The sequence below is a fragment of the Netta rufina genome, assembly GCF_964035555.1.
Source record: "Netta rufina genome assembly, chromosome: 17".
In the NCBI taxonomy this organism is placed as follows: domain Eukaryota; kingdom Metazoa; phylum Chordata; class Aves; order Anseriformes; family Anatidae; genus Netta; species Netta rufina.
Genome location: NC_140141.1, coordinates 13,822,913 through 13,850,049, shown reverse-complemented (window position 1 = coordinate 13,850,049; position 27,137 = coordinate 13,822,913). Strand labels below are relative to the sequence as shown.

Sequence of the window (27,137 nt, the reverse complement as noted above, 5' to 3'; positions counted from 1 at the left end):
GTGCTGAAGGAGAGAGGCTCTGCTCCATTGCTCCATCTTCATTCCCAAACCCAGCACTCTCACCCCTGGCCCTGCTCTCCCCACTGCAAGGCTCCGTGCCTGCAGCCTCGTGACCCAGGGATGGAATTTGCCCCACAGCTATTGAGCCCATGGCAATAAAGGCACTGAGCCAGATAACAGAAATGCCTCTGAAATTCAAAAGCTCCCAGGCTGCAGATAACACGACCCCTCCCACGCCAGAGGGGCTGGTTTGGTCTCACATCCAAGGCTCCCCAGCTCTGTTTTGGAGTGTGCTGTCCTGCAGGGCACATGGGACCTTCAGCCAGATGTGGGACCTTCAGCTGGACGTGGGGCTCGTGCCTGGGCTGCGATGTTCTGCTCCAGAGACCTGTGTGAGAGTGAAATCCACGCCCATGCAGGGCAAGGAAGGAGCTGCAGGAGCAGGGAAGCACGGCAGCAAATGCCTCAGCTCCTTCCAAACGCCCTATCCTCGCTGGGGATCCCAGAGCAAACAGGACAAACCACCCCTTAGGCTCTTTGGCCCCAGGCTGCAATGCCTGTGTGACATTCCTGCTGTGGTCTTCTTGTCCCCAAAAGGCGGGTGTCCCCCTGCTGCTTTATCTGGGCCACAGGAGGATCAGCTGAGAGGTGTACGTGCCTGCTCACCTGGCTAGCCTGATCCACGGCCTGCCCAGTCAGCATCGGAGACACGGCTCTGGCCCTGGCACTCTGCCTGCTGGAAGGGGACGAGACACATTAAACCCTTCTCCGTCCTCCCCTGGCTCTTCCCCAGCCGTGACAGTGCAGCCACAGGCCGGCTGTTTCGGCCACGCACACTCATGTTTGCTCAGAGAGAGGCTGAGCTTTGCTGTGCTCCCCTCCAGAAGCTCTCCCTGGGGAACTGGGAGCATGGGCAGCCTCTGGGACCTGAGCGTTCCCATGCAGGGCACGGCAGGATCAGCCCAGGCTGATTTCATCTTGCAGGGACAAATTTCATCTTGCAGGGACAAACCCTGCCCCGCAGTGCCAGCTGGCCCTTTCCCTTGGCCCTTGCCCAGCCTGGGAGTGCTCTGACAGCCCTTGGCCGGGCCTGCTCAGCTGTTTAAGGCCCCACTGCTGTTATCTTTTCTCTGCAGGCAGCAGCACCCCACCCCTGGCCTCCTCCCCCAGCCTTTAAAATGTCCTTCCACCGCTGACAGGGCAAGGGTGATGCCAAGGGAAAAAGCAGTGGGATGGACAGGGAGAAGGCAGAGATGAGAGGGACGAGGGGGGCTCCACCACAAGCCCAGGGCATGGAGGAGGGACAGAGCAGCAGCCCTGGGGCTTGAAGACCTGGGAACTCTCCCCCAGGTGTGCAGATGAGTGTCTGGAGGAAGGGCGAGGAGATGTGCTCCTCTCAGCACTTCCAAACCACCTGCAGCCTGCTTCCTCTCCTCCGTCTTCTCGGGGATTAGCTGCTAAGCACCCTGACACGCTGGTTTTTGCTGCGTGAGCACAAGGAAACGTTTCTGAAAGGCTCAGCAGCAGGCAGATTGTGTTTTTTTGGCAGTTACAAGGCAGTTAAGTAACCTACTCGCATTCGATAATGTCACCGGAGTATGCTAAGAGCCCAATCTGGGCAGCAACTCGAGGAGAGCGATGTTTGCTTTCATGACACGCTCAGGGAATGATTACTTACGACACCACTCCCAGCAAATCTGTTTGGAACACGAGCCAGCCCAGAGCCACAGGCACACTGAGCCACCCTGCGTCCACCAGCAGCACTGGGAAGTGGCAGCACAGAGAAATCAGTTTGCAGAGCCCGGGCAGCTGGGCTTTTGCACGTTTTTTGGTAGCTGCTTTCTGCCTCCTCACCTCCACACCAGAAAGAACCAAGGTCCCTCCGTTCTGAGGACTCAGGGCTGCAGCAGCACCCGCTACGTTCGGGAGAGCTCAGGGCCAAAGTCCAAGCAGCATCCCAGAGCCTGCTCTGCCTGATCACACGCTTATCTCCGAGCAGGGATAAGTTTTTTGCTGACAGGGAGCCTGCAGGGACAGCCCCTGCCGGGAGAGCAGGCTAAGAGAACAAAAACGAGGAAATGTGGAGCATGCCAGCAGCTCCCTGCCCTACCCAAGGGTCATCCCCAGCCAGTGCACCAGGAGGAACTGTTACAAAGAGCATTAACTCAGTGTTAACTCGGCCTTTCCCTTCCAGAGACAGCTCTGCCAGGAGAAGGGAGTGAACAAGCACTGGGCTGGCAGCACAGGACTGAGAAGTCCCAATTTCTGGGCCTCCAGCAGCATTGGTGGCAGTGCTTTTGGGGGAGCAGCTCCATTGATTGCAGCTGGCCTGGCAAGAACCTGCTCATCTGGGAAGGGAGTGCCAGCTTCTGCAACTGCTGTTTCCTAGGATATGAACTCCGTACCAAGCAATTTCTCCAAGCCACAGGACTCTGAGCGCCAAGTGTCTGATGTGATTAGGAATGCAAAGGCTCTTAGAGGCATGCCACGACCCTGGTGTAAGGGAGCAAAGCTGCTGTAGGAAGGAAGATGCCTCACCTTCAGGTCTAGAAGAGGTCGCAGAGTCCACCTGAGCTGGGAAATCAGCAAAACTCCACTGGCCTTCCAAGATCCTTTCCAGCTTGCAGTAAAGACCCTGGGCCATCCCCAGGAGGCCGCTGAGGGAAGCGATGGGGGGGATCTGGAGCACGGAGGCAGCCCCAGGACATGGCCAGGTGCCACAGCTCCTGCTGAGGAACGGCCCCTGCCTGGCCCAGGTGCTGTAGCGCCGTGCAGAAGGCTTTGCAGCAGGGAGGCTCTCGAACACACGGAATCCTTCTTTGATGGCAAAGTCCCAGGCCAGGTCTGCCACGAACTCTGCGTGCTCCGGGCGGCTTTCGCCTGGGGCTGGCCTCCCTGGGGACAGGAGAAGAATAAGACACCCGTGTGACACAGCCACATCCCAAACAGAGCCACGTGTCCTCGTCCAGGACAGCACAGAAGGACTCAGGGAGATTCTTCTCCAAGGAATTTGAAAATAGCATCTTTTTCTCTGATAAAAACTCCCCAGGGCAGACCTGATGTATGCAGATGAACAGCACCGAAAGCCCCCAGCACCTCCCTGCTTCCCAGTTGCTCTAAGGCTGGGGCTTCCTTCAGAAGTCTGAGAGCTCCACCTGTAGGACACGTCCCTGAGCTCCGGCCTCTGCTCAGTCCTCGCAAGAAAGAAGCGAGCACCCAACAACCTCTGATCAGCACAAAAAGCAAACACAGACCTTGCATCCACCAAAAAAGCTGCAGCAGGGGAAGCGCCCTCTGTCTGCTCCCCTTTGGACCTTTTTAACGTTTGCAGGACACGACTGGACCACCAAACGTGCTATCCTCAAAGCACAAGGCTGCCTTGCTCTCCTGCTGACCCAGCAACCTCCCAGGGACACCAGGCTTTGCTTTACTGCCTGAAATTTCAGAGACCTGTGCAGAACTGGGCCGTGTGGTTGGGCTCCTCACCTGCCAGCGAGCTTTTGTAGCGTCCCTGGAGCACTGCGGCCAGTCGGAAGAAGGCAAAGGCCATGTAGAAATGAAAGTTCACGGGCAGCTCCACTCCCCTGTGGCCGCAGTACATCTGGCAGTACTCCTCTGCAGTGGGGACCCCCAGGTGCCCCCGATCCCACCGCGCCGAGCCTGGAAGACACGAGGGGCAAAACGAGTCAGCAGGCAGCGGGCAGCTCGGCGCTTCCTAGGGGAACCAGGAGCCTTGTGGCAGAGCCCTGCAGGGGCTGCAGTGAGAGGGAGAAGAATCCAGACTGATTTTTGAACACGGTTCTGCTCCCTGACAACGCTCTGCGTGCAGGACCACGGGGCCAGCACCAAGCAGGATTTGTGGAGTGAGCAGCAGGGCTCACACCAGGGGCATTTCCTCAGCACACGGGCAGCAGGCAGGAGACAAACTGGGGACGGGGTGATCGTGGCACAGGGATCTGCACGTGCAGAAAAATGCTCTGCCCTGGAGGAATGCAGGGGTCTTTGTAGAAAGGGCAGAGCAGAGAATATGGTACAAGATCCACATCCCTTCTGAAATGCAATGAGCCAACTGGCAGCTGAGCTCTCTAAGGGCAGGAGCTAATCTGTTTCAGAACTCTGGTTCCTCTCTGTGTGTCAAATGTGCCTTTGCCCCTCTCTGTACCTCTCGGTGTGTTAAAGTGAGGTGGCAGGAAGAAGGCCATACAGTTATTCGCCAAATCGGAGATGGGATCTCCTAGAGTTGAAAGCTTCCAGCCAAGGACAGCAAGGACTTCTGGCCTGTCTGGGTGAAAGACCAGGTTGTCCACCCTGCATCAGAGGGAAAAAGAGATCAGAAAAGTCTCAAGAGGGAGAAAAAAAAATCCCAGGGCTCAGCAGCAGTGTGTACCTTCCAGTGCTCTTCGCTCTGTGCAAAAATTGCTGAGTCCTCTGAGAGGTTATGCAATGAAATACAATTTCTGCAAGCACAGGTCAGGGAGGACAGAGATTACTCAACAGTGAGCTCCCTGGTTAATGGTGAACTGAACTGCATTTTGAAGAACGAAACCCAGCTATGTGGGGCCTTGGATCATTAACATGTTCCAGGACAGGCTGGCCAAAAAGCAAAGCTGAGAAGTCCCCGTCCAGGGAGATCTTCTGGGCACTTTAAGGGCACGTGGTATCTAGAGGCCCTCCCCTGTCGTGTCCTGCAGTTTGTGTGTAGGACAGCCTTCAACAATTTGACCCCCAGGAGAGGGCAGCAGCCCACTGAGGACAAAATCAGTCATCAGTAATCCTGCCAGGGTGCAGAGAGCACCTCTGACCCCAGCCACACCGCTCCTGGATGACTTGATGTCTAAGACTGGCAGCAGGCAGGCTTTGCTGTACCTCCTGCGACACCCCAGCAGCCTCACAAAGTCTACAAACACCAAATATCATTGCTACCTGCACCAGCACTGAGTTCTGAAGATTGTAGGCACAGTTTGTGATTCCCCAGCATTCGAGCAGCGTTTGTGCTGTCAGTTTCTGTCCCCAGTTTTCCTGGGAGAGGATCAGCAGGGGGAAAATACGGGAGCACTTTTGCTCCCCCTCTGCCACCTAGGAGGTGTTCCACAGAAATGCCGTCAGCCAAGGAGTACCTGAAGTCACCGTGCACAACTGTCACCTGCTGAGAGTCAGGAAAATGCAGAGGCAGCCACTTGATGAGCCTCTCCATGGCTGGAATGACATGGGTTTCCACAGCTCGATACTGCTTTGTCCAGGAATCAACTTGCTGCTGAATGTAATTACCTGTAATGAGGGAACGAAAGCTCTCAGGGAAAAGAACGGGTACAAGGAGCTTTCAGAAGAGATATATAAAAGAAATGTGCTGAAACGGCCCAACAGCCAAGCAGGTCTCAGTCCAACACCACGAGAGAAGCTACAAGAGTTTAATTGTGATTCCCAGGGGTCCCATACATTCATAACTGGGCACTGGATTTGATATTCTGGTAGAAATAATCAAATCCTGGCCAAAATTTAACTTCTCCACCAACTCTGAGAAGCTGAGGTAGCCCTGCAGGCAGTCTGGAGGAGCTGAGCAGAGTTTTGTGTGCTCAGAGATGGCAGCAAACAAGTCACTCCTACAGCTTTTGCAGCTCTTGCTGGTGGCAGGAAGCTCTGGGGGCTATGAACAGGAAACACAGACCTGGAGAATTTAAAGCAGCTTTCCACACACCCCCCAAGAGGCCTGGGGATTCAGACACTCTTCTGCACACCTTTGCTTTCCCCAGGTCTGGTCCAAGTCCTGTACTTGAGCCTGTCCCTTGAAATGCTGCTACCCAGGAAGAGAAAACAGTGACAGGGACACAAAGCCTTCTCTCACCACGCTCCCCGTCGTCCTGCAGCCGGGCTGCTCCGAGGTCTACGCTGTGGATTTTGGCGAGGACTCGGCTCATGGCAGCGTAGGCAGCCCCCCGCTGGCTGGGCAGCAGCGCTGGCAGGGAGGCGTCGCTGTAGATGTGGCCGGCGCAGTGCTCCATCAGGTAGAAAGGTGCCCCAAGGGTGCTGGGGAAGCAAAGTGGAACTGGTGTGTCCGAGGTTAATCCCGCTACCTACCACCTGCAGGTCTCACCTGCACCAGGAAGAAGCCCCCAGGCCTTACCTGCACTCTGAGGGGAGGAGCAGCCTCAAGAGCACTGCTCCCTGTGCCCAACTCTGGCCTGGGCTCAAGCCTAACTCGTGCTGCCTGGTGGCACGTGGCTGTGGCACGATCAGTGCAGCCCCTCCAGCCCCCAGAAGCTGGCAGTTAGAAAAATCACCTCCTTACCTGAGCACACCGAGTCAGTGGGAAGCACTACAGCATTTTTACGGAGGAAGAGAGTATTTTGATTAATTGCTAAAATAAGGATGCGCCTAAAACAAGCCAAGAATGGGCAAACACTGATTAGATCAGTGCAATTTAGAAGTTGGGGCTGGGAGACACAGCAGCTCCCGGGGCAGATCCCAGCAGCTGGTTAGCAGCAGGCAGTGATGCTACCACAGAGCTGAGCACGGCAAACACCAGCACAGCCACGGGAAAGCTCCCCTCTTCTTGGGGGAATCTGGCTGAAGCTGTCAAGTGGGGAGGGAAAGCTGAGGGACAAGATTACCTGCTGTCCTCACAGAGAGCAAGTACAGTGGGAACAGGAACACCAGCCTCAGAGAGTGCCTTCAGAACCCTGCCAGGGCAAGTCAGAGAGCTGATTCAGCACAGAAAGGCATTAGGGAATCAATACTCCAACGGCACTGTTGTTAGGCAGATGCACAATATTAAAAAACGTCCTGTGCTCAGTGTTACATACACTAAAGTAAGGTGACTCGAGGTGGGGGAGAGAAGCACGCCAAAATCTTTGGCTCAGTGGCTCGAGACCAATCCAATACACTCTGGAAATCACAGGAATATTGCCACAGACCTCCAAGAGTGCTGCTGCTCGGCTGCCGAGGCAGAGATCTCTGGCACAGCAGGCTGGTTTGGGACTGCAGTCTGTGCCAGTCAGCTGGCAGGAGGAGCAGAGCTGCCTTCTCACCTGTATTCTCTGCTGACAGCAGGGCCTGGGGGAAGCTGGCCGTCGGGGAGCTCCTTCTTCAGCACCAGCGAGCGACCTCCAAACCTGACGTAAAAGGTCCGGGCAGCCCGGCCACGGCCAAACTGCCGTAACACCAGAGGACCTGGAGAGATCAGAGCAGAGGGGCAGCAGACAGAAGCAATATCTGGGATTATTTCTTGCCACTTCTCCAGGTTTTACTTTCCCTTCCCATGCTTGGCTCTGGAAACTCATTTGCAGCAATCAGGAACCTACACTTTGCTCCTCAGCCACAGACACCTGCAGAGCACAGCAGCAACTCACAGATGGACACAGGTCAGGAATACTCCTGGCATCTCTTTGGCAACTTGCCCTCAACACCTCCCAGATAATGAAGTCCTAAAATGTTGCTTCCCAGGCCAGCAGTGACGGATGACTGAAACCTGAGTGGCTGCAATGCCTGCTTGGAGTTCAGGACCCTTTCCTTAATATTATTTTCAATCCATCTGCCATGGGACAGAAAGAGCCAAAGGCTCCAGGATATGTGAGCGTTCAGGCTGAAGAGCAAGAAGTGCTGCACTACCTGTTGCCTGGTCGCTGAAGACATTTTCAAGGTACTTTTGCAGACGATCTTTTGAAATCTCCGTGCTTGGTCTCACTGAGCAAGTATATGGCACAAAGCCTTGTAAAGGAAAGCCCAGATGGGTTTCCAGCTCTTTGAGTGCTGCTTCTAGATCATCGACCTGCAAGCAGGAGGGAGGGAGTTAGAAGATAAAATTGCCTAGGAAAGAAGGAGCTCTGCATGCTTGTGATGCATTTACCTGTGAGCCCATGGCTCTGATTCACTGAGACATGCAGGAATTCAGTGATCAGCCTCAGCCAGCACCAAGTGCCTTTACCAGCACTCGCTGAGCCTCCCACCTCATTCTCTGTCCCCACAATGTACCTTTTGCAGTGACATTGGCACTGTGAGCTTGGGCTGGGATACAAGCTGGAATTCCCCATGTATCCTGGGGAGCTCTTCCCACCAGACCCATTTCCCTTGTCCCAGTGGTCCCCTCACCCAAGTAAAACCCCTGTGCTCTCTATCTCCAAAGCCTGAGCGTTAACCATTGCCCAGGTGACAGATTCTTGAAGCCTCAGTTTCCAGAAGTGTATTATTTAATAAATCATCCTGGAAGAATAAGGACAGGCTGAAACAAAAGGCTTGGCAACATGAGTCTGCCACTTTTCCATTTGGAAATCCTGGGCCACTCCAGTCAAACACAGCTGCTGGGCTTAGAAACCGTGCCCACAGCTCGACCTGGTTCCACTGCTTTGTACCTTCACTGTTTTGATGCCAAGCTGGGCTGCTGCTTGGAGGCTCTGGCTGCTGCTGTCGAGGAAGATGGATTCCTGAGGCTGAACGTCCAAGCGCTCCAGGCACAGCTCGTAGACACGAGGATCTGGCTTGCACTTCCCTTCCTGATGAGCTTCGACTACCTGTGGCGACAAGCAATGGGTTATGCACGCGCCTGCTGTGACCACAACATCTGTGGAGGACAGGAGGACAGCTACCAACCACACCGCAGCGATCTTCACAGCGGGAAGGTTATTGACCATCATCAGCTGCCCAAATTTGGATCCACAAATTACTCTTACATATACACAAAATATTCTTACATATATACGTGGGGTTTTGTGGGCATTAAGCAATGAATTTTCAGGTGCAACAGCACCTGCCCCTCACTCAGAGCCTCCTCAGGGCCCCGGCACTAGAGCAAGCTGTGCCAGGACATGTCTGCACTGACTGCTAATTGTACCTCTGCTAATTGGTGCTGCTGGAAGCCTTTCCCTTGCTACCTGCAAAGGTAAAGTATTTCAGTTGCTGCTCTCTACAGACCTAGCTTCAGCAATGCATCTTGTAACCCACCCAGGCTTACCACATCGAAGTGCTGCTGGTCTAGGGGCAGAAAGCTCTCCCCGTTTGACAGACGGAAGCTGTTGCTCAGAAGAGCTGTCTTAAGGCCTTCCGCACGGATACACTGAACTGCTTCTGCCATTGTGGGGAGCTGTTTTATCATCTCATGTCTGATTAAGTTGGAGAGAAAAGAGTCCACTGGAACACAGACGTTTGCCTAGGAAACCAGAGAAACCCCCAAGAATGATAATTAGCCATAAATGGTTTTTGAGCAGGAAGGGAAATGAGAGCGGTTGGGTAGGTAGATTGCCCGATCATCGTATCTTGCTGCCCCGCTTCCTCTGGCAGCAGAAGGCAGACGGTGAATCTCCCAGATAAATTGCTTAGGCCAAATCTGGTTCTCAGATTACTAATTCTACAGAAGCAGCAGAGCTAAAGAGCTGATTTTGGCAAAGAGGAATAGGCTAAGACTGATCCTGTCATGGAATCAAGGCAGGTTAGAGATAAATACTGGATTACCGTTCAACAGGAGGGAAAGGAATCTGCATTTCAGACTCAGATGTTTCAAAAAGCCCTCATCAGGCTTCTACTGATCTTAAGAACCCTACTCAGAGACCACTGTCTCCATCTGTCAAGCACATTCATGCATGAACTAGCAGCAGAAGCCTTTCAGCTGGTCTTTGATTCTCTGATTTCTCATCTCAGCTGATCCCAGAGGTGTCTTCAGATCAGAAAGCTATGAAATATGGAGGAGGAGGCTGGTGGAAGTGAAGGCGAGTTCTGCTCACCATCCTGCCTGGGTAGCAGAACGATAACGGCAGTGAGAAGCCTGCCCTGATCAGACAGCAATGCTTCCCAGGTGGTAAATCCAAACCCTTCCTTGAAGGATTTATTTTAAAAGCTCCCCTTTCCTTACTGAACCACCAGGTTCCCACGTTGCAGAACCCCATTTCCCTGCAGTTAGGAAGCACAAAGAGAAGAAGAGGGCTGGCTGGCTTACAATCTCAAAGCACTGCTGTCCCAGCTCCTGCAAGAACTCCACAGTTGTCAGCTCTCCTCTTGAGTACTTGAGAGAGGGACTGTTTTCCCCTCCAGAGGTTACAGCTTGTTGGATGGTGCCAGCTGGAATACAATTCTGGGCCTCCCAGTCTATGTAAAGAAAAGAAAGCCAGGAAAGAGCACATATGGCATCATCAGAACTGGGAAACTCGCTTCAAATCCCTCTGCAACCCTGAAACCTGCCAGATAAGACTAATGAGAACTGATGTGATGGGCTGAGATAATTTACCTAGACACAGAGATAAGAGGTTTAGCATTTCCCCAGCCAAAGCACCCCGTCTTTATTTTTGGTGTGGGTGGAAACACAGCTCTTTGTGTCCTGCAGGGCAGTGCCAACGTTAGGTGCTATCAACCAGTGCCACTACAGGGCCGATTTATCACCAGAAGTGACCTGGCCCTGGCCTGGAGATGTCAACACGGTTGCCAGCTGCTGCCAGTTCTAGCGCTTCTGATGGCGCAATCAGGAACGCTGCACAGCGAGCGGTGACCACCGCAGCCTCTGCAGCTTCTCCAACATCTCACCCGCTGCAGAGCCGACCGCCAGCGCCATGTGAAGCGGATTTTACCTACACGCAGGGGAACGAGAAGACTGGATGAGAAATGAGAGCACGCACCCGCGGCCGTCCTGTGCGGGGCCGGGAGGAGCACCCCGCTCGCGTCCAAGACCACGGCTCTGTAAGGGCTCCGGCCACATCGCATCCACCGGGCTGAGGCAGCGTGTGGCGGGGCCACGGCCCAACGTGGGCAGGGGACGCGGGCAGCACGCCTCAGGAACATGTCCTGGCCCTGTGGAAACATCAAGAGGGTCACAGCGACGGCCGGGGCAGCGCCTGACACCCAGCGGGGCGCTGAGGGGGAAGCGGGGCTGAGCTGCAGGGCGCTAAAGGGCAGGCAGGAGGGGAAAGGATTGAGGCATTTGGGGGTGTTTGGAGGTGTTTCGGGGCGTTTTGGGGGTGCTTTGGGACATTTTTGGGCATTTGGGGATGTTTTGTGGTGTTTGGGGGCGTTTTAGGGGCATTTTGAAATGTTTGGCGGCGTTTGGTGGGGCTTTGGGGCATTTTAGGGGAATTTTGAGGCATTTGGAAGCAGTTTGGTCCGTTTTGTGGTGGTTTGGGGTGTTTTAGGGCCATTTTGAGGCATTTGGGGGCATTTTAGGGGCATTTTGAGGTGTTTGGGGACCCATTGGGCTGTTTTGTGGTGTTTGGGGGCCATTTTAGGGCCATTTTAGGCCATTTTGAGGTACTTCATGGTGTTTGGGAGCTTTTTAGAGGCGTTTAGGGCCATTTTGGAGCACCTTGTGGTGTTTTGGGGGCATTTTGGGCTGTTTTGGGGCACCTTGTGGTGGTTTGGGGGGCACTGTGGGCCTTTTTGAGGCATTTTGTAGCGTTTGGGGGCTTTGGGGCCATTTTGAGACACTCTATGGTGTTTTGGGGGCCATTTTGGGGCACTTTGTGGCGTTTGGGAGCTTTGAGGCCATTTTGAGACACTTCATGTTGTTTTGGGGGTACGTTGGGGCCATTTTGGGGACACTTTGTGGTGTTTTGTGGCCGTTTTGGAGCCATTTTAAAGCACTTTGGGTGACGAGGCCCAGCCCTGCGGCCTACCGCGGCCTGTGGCTGCGGGGCGGGCAGGATTAACAGCCCCAGCCTCTCACAGCAAGCAGCCAACACCCCCCCAATCCCCAAATAATCCCCAAATCATCCCCAAATCCTCCCCAAATCCCCACCTCCCCGGTGCTCGCACAGACCCAGGGCCGAGAACCGGTGGGCGACAACCTCCGCCCCTAACCCCCTCCCCCCACCCCCCCCATAGGCCGGGCATTGCCAGTCCCCGGCTCCGGCTTCACCCCCGCGCCACCTCTCGCGAGAACTCACCGCCAAACCTCGCGAGAACCACGCCAACCCCCTCGCGGCGAGCCCCCCTCTCACCACCCGGCCCCGCCCACTCGTGACGTCATCACGCCGACGTGACCCGGCGGGGTCAGAGGGGAGAGGTGCGCGAGGCGGAAGCGGCGCCTCAGAGCTCCCGGTGGCGGCGGCGGAGGCGGAGGAAGAAGAGGAGGCGGCGGCGGGGCCGGGCGGGGCCGTGCCGGGCCCACCCATGAGCGTGTCGCTGGTGGTGATCCGCCTCGAGCTGGGCGAGCACTCGCCGCTGCCCGCCGGCTTCGCCTACAGCGCGGCCGGTGAGTGCGGCCTGCTCCCGGTAGGGCCTGTACCGGGAGCTAGGCCTTGACGCCTCCTCTTCTCCCCCCCCCTCACAGCTCCCGACATGGCGGCGGACAGCAGCGGCGCGGCCCCGGCCTGCCTGCAAGGGAAGGGCCCCGGAGAGCGGGCGGCCATCCTGCACCAGCACCTGGGCCGCAGGGAGCTCACCGATGTCATCATCGAGACCATCCGGCCGCGGGCAGGTAGGGGGAGGGGGGGGTGGGGGGGTGGGGGGATGCCCGGTGCTGGTAGGAGCCTGGTGCTGCCTGTGGGGTGCTCCCCGGTGGGGCCTGGTATTTAAAGGGGGGGTTCCAGGGGATTGGTTGGGTTCTAGGGGGGTTTAAGGGCAGGAGTGCCTGGTCATGGCAGCGTCTGGGTCATGGCGGTGTCCGTGATGCCCCAAAAGCAGCGCAGGAGGAGCTGACACCATGGTGGTCGCCTTGCTTGTGCTGGGCAAACCTGTCCAGGTTGCTCTGTGTTGGTAATGGCAGCTGGCAGGATTTAACCTGGCACTGAGCAAACCCCTGCCTGTCAGGGTTTAACCCGGCACAGGTCAGAACTCGCATGCCAGGGTCCTGCTATGGACTCTCACTGGACTTTTGGCAGCTCCCAAGTTTCCCCCAGAACCAAAAAGCTGAGCTGGGTTTCGTTCCGCCACCTTCCAGGGGCACAGTTTGACTCCTCACAGTTCAACTTCTCAGTCTGGTTGCATTCCCGCAGGCTGTGCTCAGAGAGCAGTGAGCATTTCTGGTGTGTGGTTAGTAATCTGAAAGCTTCTGGTTTGTAAAAGATGAACCAAAAGGTGCCGTGGAAGGAAGGAAATCTTCGGAGGCTGCATCTGCTGAGGACAAAACCAACCCCGAGGAGCAGAGCAAAGAGTGCGAGGCTGCTCCGGACTCGCCTTCCAAGCAGCTCCCTGACCAGATCTCCTTCTTCAGCGGGAATCCATCAGTTGAAATCGTTCACGGCATCATGCACCTGTACAAAACAAAGTAAGGATGCCTGACTCATGGCAGCTCCCTGGGAGCCGCGCTCCTGAGCTGTGAGGCCAGCAGGAAGGGCGGGTCGGTCGCCCCGGGCTGTGGCAGGCAGGAAGGGTGACCCAAACCCACGGGCCTGGGGTGGTGCTGGAGCTTGGGGTTGGCTCGGGGCTGGCTGTAAAAAATGGGGTTCCTAAAAAAGGGGGAAAAAAGGCAGTTTCTCGAGGGATCCTGCAGTTGAATTGTGGTCTGCAGGGTCTTGGTGGCAGGCCTGAGTAGCTCCCTGAAGCAGGAGGCTTCGTCCTGTGTTTCAGGGCTTATAATGCCACTCCCTTTCCTGGCAATCGCACGAGAAATTCCATTTCAGATCTTCCTGAGAGCTGTCAGGAGGTGCAAAATGAGCATTTGAAATGGGAACAAACATTGCTCGTTTGTTCTATGAGTAGTTCTGAGTATCTGTGGCTTGTCAGCTTCAATTGTTTTTCTCAAAAACAGCTGACAAGTTATTCCTGAAGCAGCCATTATTTATTGGAGCTGCTGTTTTAATCCTTTGCTAAAAAGTGAGAGCTCCGTGTGGGTATTTAGGACTCCCAACAGCCCCTTGCTTCTTTGTAACTGTTTACAAACATGCAAAAGAGCATTCAGGGTGACAACAGAACTATCCTAGCAGCCCCTGCTGTGGGAGGGGTGGTAAAAGCTGTGCCTTTGCCCCCCCTGGAGTGACGTGAGGCCGTGTAACCGTTCCCTTTGCAGCAAGATGACCTCCCTGAAGGAGGACGTCCGGCGCAGCGCCATGCTCTGCATCCTCACGGTCCCCGCCACCATGACCAGCCACGACCTGATGAAGTTTGTGGCTTCCTTCTACGACGTCATCGAGCACATGAAAATCATCCGGGACTCCACTCCCAACCAGTACATGGTGCTGATCAAGTTCAGCTCCCAGGTAAGAGCTGGAGGCCCCTGTGCCTCAGGAGGGCTCTACAGCTGCTGGGTGGCTTTGCTGGCCAGCTCCTAGCCAACCTCGTGCTTTATCCTCGGTGAAACAGCTCTGTCCTACTGCCCAGCACCTCCCTGGGGCTGCTCACTGAGGTTCTTCCCACTCCCTGACCCACAGGGAAGTGTCTGCACGGTCTGTCCAGCCTATTTCTTGTCAGCAGGGGATTTAAAAGCTGTTAGGCATTACCTAGACGCCCTGTTCTCTGCCACCAGAGCACATTCAGGGTGGTGCATTGTGCTGTGCTAAGCAGAAGGACCCCAGCCAGTGGGGTTTTGTTTCTGTTCTAGGAAAAACTTGGTCTGCTGAGGAGCTGTGCAGCAGGAAAAGGATGGTCTGACCCCAAAACTGAGGGTCTTGGGGACAAACTGATGGCTGGGTGGCACCGGGTGCTGCTCACTGCTCATGGGGCTTTAAACATTCCCCCTGCCAGTCCCTCTGTGCACTCCCTCACCTGTACCTTCCTTTCACTGATCCCAAATAACTGATTTTGGGGTTGGGAGGGACGTTTTGGTTAGCACTTCCCCCAGCCACAAGATGTTTTCTGTGCCTTGTTGTGCAGATGCAGTGTTTGTGTGCAAGCTGTGCTACGTGCAGTAGCTGTGAAGATGCATTTTGTGTGTCTCTCTATCCAATTTCAAATACCTAGCACTGAACAGCCTCAAAACAATAAACAAGCCACCCTGAAATCCCTGTTAGGAAGAATTCCCTCAGCCCTGTTCCCCAGTGACCCCTAACGGCTGCCTGCAGGTAGCAAAAACAAATCTCCTGGGCTTTTAGTTATCTGCCTCACGTGACAAAGAGCAAGGGAATGTGGCGTTCAGCTCTCACCGTTTGTGATTATCTGCGAGGCGAAGGGTTTGGGGAGGTTACCCCCTGAAAATGGGTGACATTTGGTGGGGTTGGGTTTGGTTCTGCCTCTTCACAAGCGGCTCAGAGCCTGCTGGAGCTGCTACGAGTGAATGGATCCCTGCCCTCACTCAGCCTCTTCCTTTCCCTGACCCGAGTATGGGTGTCCTGCAGCGTGGCCCTCTGAAATTCTTACAAAGAGACCAAATTTGCTTTGCAAATGCACTGAAACCGCTGACAGGGAGCGAAACATGCTGAAGGGGAATCCGTTATTCCTGCTGAGTGCTCAGATGCTGGAGCTGCCTTCACGGCTCCGCGTCGTGTCCTCGGGTGGCAGCGCTGAGCCCAGCCCCGGGCTGAACTGATTCCCTGAGGCCTGGTGGAGGGGAGAGCAGAGGACGCAGCAGATTTCTCCTCTCCCTTGGCTGTCTCAGCTGTAAGCCTTCTCTTTTTAACGCCTTCCCTTGTGTGCCCAGGCTGATGCAGACAGCTTCTACATGGCGTGCAACGGCCGGCAGTTCAACTCCATCGAGGAGGACGTGTGCCAGCTGGTGTACGTGGAGCGTGCAGAGGTCTTCAAGTCAGAAGATGTAAGTTTTCTTGTTTTCCTTTCTTTTCCCCTGAACTTTGGAGGCTTAACGGAATTATTTATGCTGGACAGAACGCCGCAAGAAGCGCTTCACTGCTTCAATCCAGAGCTCGTTTCACATTCCAGTGCTGTTCCTACTTGGGAGAGTTTGTTTGGTGGCTCTGTAGGCTTCGTGCCTTGCTTCTGCAGCGTCTCTGACCTAACCCTGCCAGGTGCAGTGGTCTGGTGGATCCAGAAAACGTGGTGGGACAGCAGCAGCCACAGTGACCCTGCGCTGCCGTGAGGCTGTGCTCTGTGGAGCGCTGAATTGCCTTCTTTTCCGGTAAATTTCTAACCGCTTTATAGACTCAGAGAATCACTTGGTTCTGTTTTTGTACCCCAGTGCCAGCAGTAGTGAGAGACGTTTGACTCTTCCTGTGTGGGTGCTTCGTTTACGGTGACGGGAGGGTGCTGAGCAATTTGTCTCCCCTTGTTCTTTCGAAGGGGGCCAGCCTGCCCGTGATGGATCTGACCGAGCTGCCAAAATGCACGGTGTGCCTGGAGAGGATGGACGAGTCCGTGAACGGGATCCTCACCACGCTGTGTAACCACAGCTTTCACAGCCAGTGTCTGCAGCGGTGGGAGGACACCACGTAAGAGGCTTTTTTTTTTTTTTTTTATTTCCACATCTAAAACCCTGCTCCGATTGTGGTGGCTCCGTGCTGACAAGACCGGTTCCTCTCATCGAAGTGTGGGGGCTGGAAGCGCTGCGAGTTCTGATGCTCTTTTCCTTCCCATTAAGGGACTCCCAGGGAGAAATCTCCCAGCCAAAAGTAATTGAGCGATGTTTCCTGTGAGCCTCACTGCTGAGGCAACGAGGCAGCTGTAAAGTGATGCAGATTGTTTTTAAAATGTTGTAGGATAAAAATAGGGGGACAAACAGCACTGCACGCGCACAGCCCTGTTTCGTGCAGCCTCCTGTGTCTGTTTGGGTGTTGGTTTCCTTGGCGTAGCTGAGGCTGCAGCACACACAGACGAGCGCTGCTTGCTGCAGCCTGGAATCCTTTTGGGAACTTTTGGGAACGTGCAGGGCAGCAGCCTCGGCTCTCTCACTTCTGGATGCTCAGAGGGTGAAGGAAAGCTGGGCTGGGACAGGGCTGGAAAGCCAGACAAATGGAGGCAGGGAGGAAAGAATAACGACAAGATCACTGAATCAGGAGGCTCAGGGCCACACTCCGTGCACAGGGGAGTGCTGGGCTTGGAGCTGTGTCTGTCCTTAGAACACCTCCTCTTTTTGCTGCTACCCCGTTCCTGTTCTTGCTCCTGCTGTCCTTCCCATCACCAGAGGTGGGATTTCAGCATGGCTGAGCCCCTGATTGGCACCCAGGCGTTATCAGTCGTGCACATCTTGCATTCTTCTGGCCACTGCTGCTTTACTGCATGTCAGGCTGTCACAGGTACTGCAGCAGAAGGCTGCTCCTCCTCACTGTGATTTCTTCTCTCATCCTGGTACCGCTGACTGCCTGATTCTGTGACAGTACGAGGAAAAACGTAGGCCAAGGAAATCATTTGTGAGGCAAAGTAAATGAACTTCGGTGGCATTAATCAGATTTGTAGCTATTAAGGCTTATTGGCTGCTTTGCCCCATAAATCAAAACCAGTTTAAATTTGAAGCAGTAGAGTTTAGCCAGTGTAGGATCGAGATCCAGAATAGCACTCAGATATCTCATGTGCAATTTAAGCAGAACTTCTGCTCCTGATCTAGGAGAATCCCTGTCCTCTTTGTTTAGGCACCTCAGAGGCTGTAAGTGCCTGAATTTGTATAGAAAGCTTGCTGCAATCCCGTGCTCTCCTCCCTTGACTATTTCTGTAGCTTATCCAGCAGCTAATGAAGGACACGTAACCAGTCCTGGCAGCAGGATCCCGAGCCTGAGTTACCTTGCTCCCCAGCTGAGCTTATACTGGTTAAGGCCCGGGCAAACGTTCTTTCTGGTCCTGGTTCTGTCTTTCTGGCAGCACAGTGGTGATGTTTTAGAAGAAATGATAGCAGGATGCCTGCTGTGGATTCTTCTAGGGTAGAGTTAGACGTTCTTCCAGAAGGGCTGAGCCTGAATCCCTTTGGTTGGGCTGAAATCGAGGCAGCAGCCCCCCACCGTGTCCTTAGGGATGTCTCAGCACTGAGCGATGTTGCAAAGTGCAGGCACCTCGCTGTTGAGCAGCTCTCCTCAGCGCTCTGTAGTTACAGCATCCTTCCACAGCAGCGTGTAGCTGCTGCACGGAAACCTCTGCAATAATGGAGAATGTCCAAGAAATAAAGTGCCAACGAGAAGAGAAGTCTTTATTATAAGATCAAACTGCCTTCGCCGTATGAGAAGGGTATGGAAGAGCCCTTCTGGGACCTGAAGGTTGCTCTGTGCGTATCGCTCACATCGCTACAGCACCGACTTGAGACCAAAATGGAAAAACTGATTTGTTCCTCTGTTGCTTACTGGCTTAAAAGCCTTTTGTGGAATGGAGGCAAGTTTGCGAGGGCTAAATGGGAGCTGAAAGATGCGTGCGCATAGGGAGTGTCCCACAGCATGAGGCATTCACTCGGAGCTCTTTGGCTCTGCTTTTAATTACCTTAATACTCAGTTGGAGCACCGTGTGTCTAATCATGCTGCTTGTTGCCCTCTAGGTGTCCTGTCTGCAGATACTGCCAAACGCCCGAGCCAGTGGAAGAGAACAAGTGTTTTGAGTGTGGAGTTCAAGAAGTAAGTAGGTGGGTGGATGGTGAGTGAGATCTAGACTAGATCTGACTGCACAGCTGCTCTAGTTGCTTTTGAGGTTGATTCTGTGGCTCCTTTTGGGTTCACTTTACCAGTCAGTGGTGCATCTGCTTTCCTTTTGAGCTGGAATCGGTACTGGGAAGGGATGCTATCTCCCAGGTTTCCTGCTCTGACAAATGTTTCCATTTCTTAGAGAGTGTTAATGCGTAAACTGATCGGTGCCTGTGATAAGATGTGTGTGATAGCAGGGGGCCAAACTAACGCTGAACTCGGTGCTCCCTTCTAGTCTGTGCTCCTCAGAGCTTGTTTTTGTGGTTCTGTCAAGCTGCCACCTTGGTTAATCAAGGCCGTTCTTCCATCCGTGCCTGTGGTAGTCTGTCAAGGTGCCTGGCATCTGCAGGCTCCTTCTCCTTACTCTTCCACCTGAACGAGGTTTCCTGGAGAGGGGGGAAAAAGCAAACTGTTCACATTTTAAGGAATTGCCTGGCTGTACGTGGCGTCAGCAGGCTGTTGGTGTCAGCTGGTGCTTTCTCAAGGCGCCGGTGCCGCTGTTTGATGGCGTTGTGAGGACAGAGCTTTCCCGTTCTCTCGGCAGAACCTCTGGATCTGTTTGATATGTGGGCACATCGGCTGCGGCCGCTACGTGAGCCGACACGCTTACAAACACTTCGAGGAGACCCAGCACACCTACGCGATGCAGCTGACCAACCACAGAGTCTGGGACTACGCTGGAGGTGAGCGCCGTGTCTTCCCCCCTTGCGGGATGACCTTGGTTGTAAAAAACAGCTTCTGGGACACCAGAAGTGTTAGGAAGAACACTAGTGATAGTTTGCTTGGAGCTTAAGGGGTTTGCATCCGTACTAATCCTTCCTCTTCTGGGAACATCCATCTCCTCTCTAAGAGCAGTTTTCGTGGGTCTGTAGCAGATGGGAGAGGGAGAACACGATTCCATAACGAACTGGAGCGGTCCTGTAGCCTCCCTGGAATGTGTTTGTTACTCCCTTTCCATCAATTTGCCCTGAGGTATGAGAATGGGCTGTGGTAATAAATACCCTGCAAGGTGTCTATGCAAAGCCTGCTAAATAACAAATACATCTGGTGTTGGCTTGCTGCCGTGCTAATGTGCTGTTGCAGCAGTCTGCGTGGTTAATTGTGCTGCATAAAGTATTTCCACTGGTGTCAACCTGGGTGTTCTTAAGCAAAAACTCCCTTTGGTTGAATTTTCTCTCTTCAGATAACTACGTCCACCGGCTGGTTGCAAGTAAAACTGATGGGAAGATAGTTCAGTATGAGTGCGAGGGAGATATGTGTCAGGAGGAGAAAATTGATGCCTTACAATTAGAGGTAAATATTGTGGCTCGTTGGGCTCTGCTTTGCGCTGCTGTGTGGAAATGTTTCAAATCAGATACGAATACAAGAAAATGACATCAGCTTATGCAGCAGACCTGCTCCCTGCATGTAGGCAATCATCTTCAGACAGGAACAGGATATTTTTACTTTTTATTTGTTTAAAAAAAAAAAAAAAAACTCCTTTTGGCTCTGCAGAGCCAATGCAGCTGAGAGTAAGCTGGCTGCAGTCTCGTCCTGTGTTCACCACTAGATTGGAGATTAGCTGCTTATGCTGCTACAAACACTGAGGTCATTGCAAAGAGAAATGGGTCCAAATGCCCGGACTCACTCACCAGACCCTTCCTAGTGGAACTGTGACGTGGTGTAACAACCCAGGATGGCCCAGAATGGGTATAGAACCGTCAATTTGATTAGTTTGATTTGTACACCGAGTGAGTAGGAATCCATAGCTGCATGCCTACTGTGGCTATCAAAGAAAGCTGACAGCCCTGTCTGATACCAGCCCTGTTCTGCTCCCGTCCCTTCAACAGACAATGATTTTTTGTGCCTGCTGGCCGGCTTCTCCCACACTAACTAGAAGGGTAAAACAAAGGTTCATGCAAGTTTTCCCTTGCCAGTGATCTATTTTAAAGGGAAACTCAAATTACTGCTTCAGTGAGCAGATATACTGCAGCAGGTTTTCAGTCGCATTAGACACAAGGTTATCTGTAGAGGAGAAGCCTGTAGAGACCGGCCTTTGTAAGCTTATTGCTCAAATAAATATTTGTTTGTTTTTTTTTTTTCCCCTGAATTTTCTGTGTAACATTTAGATGCAAACCCAGCTATTTTTTAACCCTTATTACCAGGAGGTCAGTGCTTAAAGTATGTCAAAGACCTCTCTGTCTGGCTTATGCGATCTAAATGTTTGCAGAGAGAATGAATTTGGCAGTGTGTTTTGGCTCCCTGATACTACTGAGAGTATTCAAGGCTTTTTGCACATGTTTAATTCCACAGTGAATGCCTAATGCTCTGCTTCTTAGCCTGATGGTAAGAAACGCTCACGTTTTCCAGCCTTCTCATAACTCATTTGCAGAACCAGAGGGGAGAAGAGGGGATGTAAGGCACATATCCTTGTTCCCATGCCAAAATAACATTGGAATGGGCTGTACTTGTTGGAGAACAGTAAATGTGAATAGCTATACACAGCTGGGGATGCTTTGCCAGAGATGCTCTTATAGTGAAGCTAGATGTGTGCATTTACCCTTCCCCCTTAGGTTTTGGGCTAGAAATGGGGAACTTAGCCTTTGGGATCTCAGACTCATGACAGAGATGATTGATGCTTCACTTTCCTGTGGAGTGTAAGATTTTGAGCCCTGTTGCTCCTATGGTGAAAAAAAAATCTCTCTTTAAAAAGTATTTGGTGTGATAGTGGGTACAGCTTGGTGGCACTTTCACCTGGTCCTTGTTGTTGTGCTCAAAGGACTTCCCTTGATTCCAGAAAATCATGTGATTTAATTCTGAAATCAAATTGGTGAAACGTGCATCTGCTGGATCTGCAGTTTACACGTACATTCAGACTGCCCTCTGTGCTCAATTTCACTCGATTAAATTGATTTTTACATCGGAGCCTTTTGGGCTTCTTCATCGGGGTGGCCACCCTTAGGAAAAGCTGACTGCTCTGCGCACGCTTCTGTGTTTGTAGTACTCCTATTTGCTAACGAGCCAGCTGGAATCACAGCGAATCTATTGGGAAAACAAGATCGTCCGGATAGAAAAGGACACGGCTGAAGAGGTGAGCCCTGCTCTGGGGATGTTTGGAGCTCTGCGGGATCAAAAGGTGCTGGGAAGGCGGATGGGAAGCGGAGCTGCTCGGTGCCTCTCACAGGCTGCGCGTCGCGTGACGTGACCTCGCGTAGCCTGTTTCACTACCAGCTGAGAAAATTGGCTCCGAGATGGATCCCTTATCTCGGCGCTCACATCTAGCAATTTGCTGCTCAGTGATGCAGAAGTAGGTAGATTGCCACCTAGATTTAAGGTTGATTTAAATGTGCTGCTCAGGAAACTGCAGCAGTGGTGGAAGCAAGTCTGCGCTGCTGCAGGATCCCTGCTCGCTGATGCCATCAGTCTCACGCTGACGTTTTTCTCTGGGGAAGGTTAGCGTAGCATAGACAGTATGACTTTAATTTGCTCGGCTGTCTTTCTGCTCCAAATGCATATTGATTTGCCCTTTCTTTGTGATCCCCTACCTTTCCTCATCACCCAGTGGGAGAAGTTCAGAGTCTCCTCCCATAAAGCATTCTGTAGGCAGGGCTGCTTCAAAATGTCAGGAGCAAAAATCCGGAGAGAATATTTTAATGCTTTTCACTCCACGTAGATCCTTTCAGCTAGGTTTAAAGCGAGTCGGGATTTAGGGCTGAGTCCTCATTTGAACTTTCTGCATGACTTCTAATTAACCACGTGCAGTACATGCAGCATCCTAAATGCAGAAATTAGGACCATTGAAATAGTGGTCAGCGACTTTGGTCTAAAGAACAGACCCAGAAATCTCACAGACATCCCCAGAAAAAGAAAAGGTGTAGCAAAAATTGTTGTATGTGACCAGGAAACGTGATCCACAAAGCAACTGCGAAGTGAAACAACTACAATATACACCTTAAATGTGGCTTTGTGTTTAAAGATCCTTATGATTTTATTCATGGCACTCATGCCGGGTAAGTCGTGCCTGGATCAGTGCCACTCTGCAGTGTATTCCATTATCAGTGCTCACGCTACTTCCCCAAATTAACCATCAGCTGCATAAACATTCAGTGATTAAGGCCGGAAGGCTTAAAACCTGCTCTGTACTGACTCTGGCACCAGCGAAGACAGCATGTGTGCTGACACTGACATTTATCCAGATTGCTCCTCCAGGAAAGCATTTTTCCTTTAAATTCCTCTCTCCAGCACATGCAAGCATCCTTAAAATGGGGAAACAAGTATTTCTGTCTATAGCTCTCTTCTAAATCATATCTTTAAAAGTTTAGATGTGTTCTGTGAAGTGCCTAGACAATGGGAGCATGTTTTTTTTCGGCAGCAGTGGTCTCTAGTTTTAAAGTAGAGGAGAGGAATCCAACGTACGTGTGTTTCCATTTGCCTTTGACATGAGCAGGATATTCATGTCAGTAGGTCACTGTCTTATGACAGCGCGCTGCTGAGTCAGTGCTGAGTGGAGTAGCACGTTTGTTTTCAGACTTTGACCATATTTATTTGACGTTTAGTTTAAAATGAGCAAAAGCTCCGCATTGTAAAGCTCTCAGATGGAAATTTAAGTTTACTGCTAGCCGTTCTCTCAGATGCTTTTTGTATCCATAGAAATGCTGAACTGCAGGCACTAAGAAGTTAAGGAGCTGATATAGGTGGTGGGTTTTGTTGCCGTTGTTGAATGGGGTTCCCTGGCACAGCTCTGCAGCCAGAGTTGCTGTTCTGTAGGAGCAACTTCCACGGCAACGTGGTTCCTTGTTGGGCTCTGCGAAGTGTAACACAGAGGGTCTTAATCAAAATTAAGCCTTTTCTTGCCTCAAATCTTTTGCTTACCTGGGTATAGTAATTGGTCAAAGTCTAGAAACCACACCAGAAAAATGAATGTCATAATGAAAGTGCACAGGACTTTGATCTGTTTGAAATGCCTGTGTGTTTGTTTTTACAGATTAACAACATGAAGACCAAATTTAAAGAGACCATTGAGAAGTGTGACAGTCTGGAACAGAGGCTGAATGACTTGCTCAAAGAAAAGCAGTCTGTCGAAAGGAAGTGGGTACCGCTGCCAGGTTTAGTTCCATGCAGCCATTAAAGCTCTGCACGCTGACATCCGAAAAGGAGGAAAAAAAAAAAAAAAAAAGAATCTTGCTATTCTTGGGCAACTTTGAGCTATTTAAACTGGTTTACTGAGAACCCCGCTCATTTATAAAAAGCTCTCATTTCTGTAGGTGTTCCCAACTTGAAAGTGCCTGAGTGGAACGCAGCTTTTGGGCCCGTGGCTCTTTTTACATGGTCTGCATATTTAGCTTTCAGTATTCCTTCCTCTGCCTGCTCAGAAGCAGACACCAGTCTGTTTTGCAGTCGGCAGATACCTCCAAAAAGGAGAAAGGCAGCCTGACAGAGGCATCTCACCCAGCACAGAGAAAAGTGTAGATCTTAGGAAGTGCTTAGATAAAAGATGTCAGGCATAGAGAGGGCGCAGATCAGCGTGTTCCAGCTCGTAGGTGGGGCTGTGTGGTCTGTTCTTCCCAGCCCGCCAGGCTCCTGGCATTGCTGCCTCTCTGCAGTCCTGGAGGGAGCAGGGACTCAAACTAGTGAGTGGTTTGTGCACCTCACCTTGAGGAGTGGGAAGCAGGGTCTGTGTGAAGCCAGCAAACTTTTTTGGGAAAAGCTGAGTTGTTAAGAGCAGGAAGGTACTGATATTCGTGTGGGAGCATCTCACTTTTGAGCAAAGGGCCATTTTCGGGGTCTTGAACTTACAGTTTGGGAGCCAGTATCTCCAGTCCCTGACTGCCCGTAGCTGTCAGGACCACAGGTAATTCCTGTGCCCTTTCTGGCACCCGTTCTTGAAATTGCAGATGCACGTTCAAGGTTACAGTCCCGTGCTCCCCCCACATCCTGTCTGTTGCCTGCACTGGTTGCTCTTTGGTACGAGGTGGAATTGCCCAACTTGCAAGGGAAAAGACCGTCCTGGGTTATGCAGTTTGAGGGTCAAAGGTGTGGTTCTGCTCCCACAGCATCCTGGTTTCTGCGCAGGTAGCGGCGTGCAGGCAAGCGGGTGTTAGCAAGCTTTAAACTGAGTAGAAAAAAACCTGTGGGGTTCAGTCCTTTTGTGTTGCCTTCCCTGGTCAAAAGGCCAAAACCAAGTTCTGGGTGGTCTTGGTGGGGCTGGGGACAGTTGGGGGACGGTTTCCATAAGGACTGGAAATAAAAAGGATGCAGTGATGGTTAATTTAGTGCAATACACTGCTCTTCCTGACCTGTGCTTCTATTTGCAAGGTGTTCTCAGCTGAATAACAAAGTGGCTAAACTTTCCAACGAGCTGAAGGAGGAACAAGAACTGAATAAGTGCTTGCGAGCGAATCAAGCCATGCTCCAGAACAAGCTCAAGGAAGAGGAGAGAGTGCTGAAGGAAACGTGCGAGCAGAAGGACCTGCAGATCTCGGAGATCCAGGAGCAGTTGCGAGATGTCATGTTCTACTTAGAGACACAACAGAAAATCAATCACCTCCCAGCTGAGACCCGGCAGGAGATTCAGGAAGGACAGATCAACATTGCGGTGGCATCTTCGGCCAGCTCCTCCACGGGGGGCTCAGGCAAACCTTCTTCCAGGAGAGGCCGTGGCAAGAGGGGCAAATGAAGATCAGAACACGCTGCTCCCAAACTGAATCTGGCCCTGCTGGTGGTAGGCCAGGCCCTCCTCTTGGGACTCTGGCTGGGAACGCCCAGTTCAGTAAAGCTCCGCTAGAAATCGTCTTCAGAGCTTCTCATAAAACTGGCTGCCAGTCACTGGAGGTGTCTGTGGTATTTAAAAGCATTTCACTGCACTATTTAGCTGTTTTTAGGCAGATCTTAATGACCGTTTTGCCTTCCTACCTTTTCAGAGCCCCCTCCTGTCGTGCGTTTGACTTTCTTCTTGGAGAGTATTCTGTTCTGGGGTGGGTGTGGAGAGTTCGACACTGCGTGCCCTCAGGGGTGCTGTGGGGTAGGCTAAGGCCCAGCGTGTAAGGCTTCTTGAGTTCTTCTCCCCACTCCTGGATTTAAAAGTATTCTCGATTAATAAATGATTTTTTATTTAAGAAACGATGTAAATTAGATTATATGCATCTCCTTGTAGTCTGTGCAGACCAGACACTGCAGAACAGTTGGCGCAGGAGTAGAGCTGTAGTTTGGAAATAAAAAGGAGCGAGGTGTGGAAACGAAACCATCTCAGCGGTGTAAGAAACTGAACGAGTCCTCACGGCTTGTAATGTAGGATATTAAACACTTTAAGGACTCTGCTACGATCTGTTTCTTCATTTTAGGGGTGGCCTTTGACAGGCCGGCGGTCGCTGCCTTTGGTGCAGAGGGTATCAAAGGCTTTTTATTCTGGGAGTTGTCTAACATAGTTATTTTACAGGCATTTCTACAAATTAAACGGAGCTGTCTTTGTGAAAATGTGCCCGTGGTGTGGGCCAGGAGCTGCCAGAGTGTCCCGATCCTCCCGGAGCGGGGTGCGTACGCTTTCCCTTTCTTAGCCACGCTCGGAGCGTGTTGGCATGAGCTCCAACGCTATCCTCAGAAGGAGGTGAGGAAAATAACCAACGCAGCGTTTTTGCAGCCCCATTCCTACATGCCTGCACTCGGCCCTCGCGCTGCTGCCAGCCCCCAGCCCACCCCTGGGGCTGCTGTGCTCGGGTTTGCCCCGTGGAGCTGAGCGCGCTGCCCTGCGACCAGACCCTCACCACTAGATGCAGCTGTTGTATCCAGTTACTGGGAGCCTCGCGCTGCCTCTGCTGCTCTGGAACGTGGCTCTGTCCAAAATCCTGGCTGGCAAAACTTTTCTGTTACTTGCCCAAAAAGTATGCCAACACCCCAAGGGAAATCTGAGGACAAATCCTTTTTTTTTTTCTTCCTCTTTCCACTAAAAGTATGTACCAGACTCGATGCTCTGGTTAGGCTCAGTTTTATCACGATCAGAGGGGCGACTGTTCTGTTTGCTGTGTTGTGCTCAGTAGCCTGAGTGTTTAAATGCTAATTCTTTTTTAAAAATGTTTGGGGAGTTGTGCAGTTGTCTCTTCAGACCACAGCACAATCCTCTTCCCTGGTTGGAAGTGCAGGAACAGCCTCGATCTTTAGTCTGTAACACTGAAAATGGAGATCTGACTTCTTTGTTCCAGTTTGGAGCTAGTAAGTAAGACAGCGAGTCCTTTACTGATCGTTGTTCTTTTTGGCTAAGCAAAAGGAACGAGTTACAATACGTAGAATGACTCTCAGAAGGTGAGTGCATAATCTGCTTCCTGACGTTACCGACTGGAGGTGTTAAACTTCCTCGTGTTTGCTCGTGCACTTGTTGCATCCACTGCTTTGGTTCGAAGATCTGCCCCGATCACCTGGAACTTCCACCTTTTCTAACTTTGTAGCATGAATGTACACAAACTCTTTTCTAGCGTGTGGATTGTACAGCCTCTGCCTTCTGTAAATTATTCTAAGGACCTAGCGATGTACAACACAGCTTGCTCTCCTATAGAAACTATTTTATTTAAGATATATTTTTACACCACCTGAAGATCCTCCAACCTTTCGCTGGAAGCTTGCTTTGTGTAGAACACTAAGATGCTGTACTGTATCTTGGACTTCATTTTCAAAAAACGTGACAGAAAATTAAAAGGGCGTGCAGCGTGTCTGTGTGTGCTAACTGGCCGGGGAGGGAGGAGGTGGCAGGGAAAAGGGCAAAACGTGTGGCCT

The 27,137-nt window shown here is 52.1% G+C and overlaps 2 protein-coding genes across 2 annotated transcripts; one reads left to right on the top strand and one right to left on the bottom strand.

Annotated features, from left to right (window-relative positions):
- Window positions 1-255: 255 nt before the first annotated feature.
- Window positions 256-11,897, bottom strand: ACAD10 (acyl-CoA dehydrogenase family member 10). Its single transcript, XM_084297065.1, is given in 16 exon segments — window positions 256-388; window positions 667-736; window positions 2,539-2,586; window positions 2,588-2,895; window positions 3,487-3,660; window positions 4,163-4,308; window positions 5,118-5,268; window positions 5,843-6,024; window positions 6,609-6,677; window positions 7,026-7,167; window positions 7,606-7,765; window positions 8,346-8,504; window positions 8,945-9,139; window positions 9,923-10,071; window positions 10,596-10,767; window positions 11,856-11,897. Coding segments are annotated over 14 exon segments (2,112 nt in total). The 5' UTR covers window positions 10,759-10,767; window positions 11,856-11,897; the 3' UTR covers window positions 256-388; window positions 667-670.
- An 83-nt stretch (window positions 11,898-11,980) lies between these two features.
- On the top strand, window positions 11,981-27,037 carry BRAP (BRCA1 associated protein). Its single transcript, XM_084297170.1, has 12 exons — window positions 11,981-12,163; window positions 12,242-12,388; window positions 12,976-13,177; window positions 13,919-14,108; window positions 15,485-15,598; window positions 16,081-16,229; window positions 18,254-18,329; window positions 18,940-19,078; window positions 19,579-19,688; window positions 21,376-21,465; window positions 23,359-23,462; window positions 24,690-27,037. Exons 1-12 carry the CDS (start codon window positions 12,082-12,084, stop codon window positions 25,048-25,050), a joined length of 1,764 nt encoding a protein of 587 aa, XP_084153296.1. The 5' UTR covers window positions 11,981-12,081; the 3' UTR covers window positions 25,051-27,037.
- The last annotated feature ends 100 nt before the right edge of the window (window positions 27,038-27,137 follow it).

Bases quoted from the DNA above. Each gene is read 5' to 3' on its own strand.
- BRAP (XM_084297170.1), top strand. From the start codon at position 12,082: ATGAGCGTGTCGCTGGTGGTGATCCGCCTCGAGCTGGGCGAGCACTCG. The intron at 12,389-12,975 runs GTAGGGGGAGGG...GGTTTGTAAAAG, and splicing joins GACCATCCGGCCGCGGGCAG to ATGAACCAAAAGGTGCCGTG. The intron at 21,466-23,358 runs GTGAGCCCTGCT...TTGTTTTTACAG, and splicing joins AAAAGGACACGGCTGAAGAG to ATTAACAACATGAAGACCAA.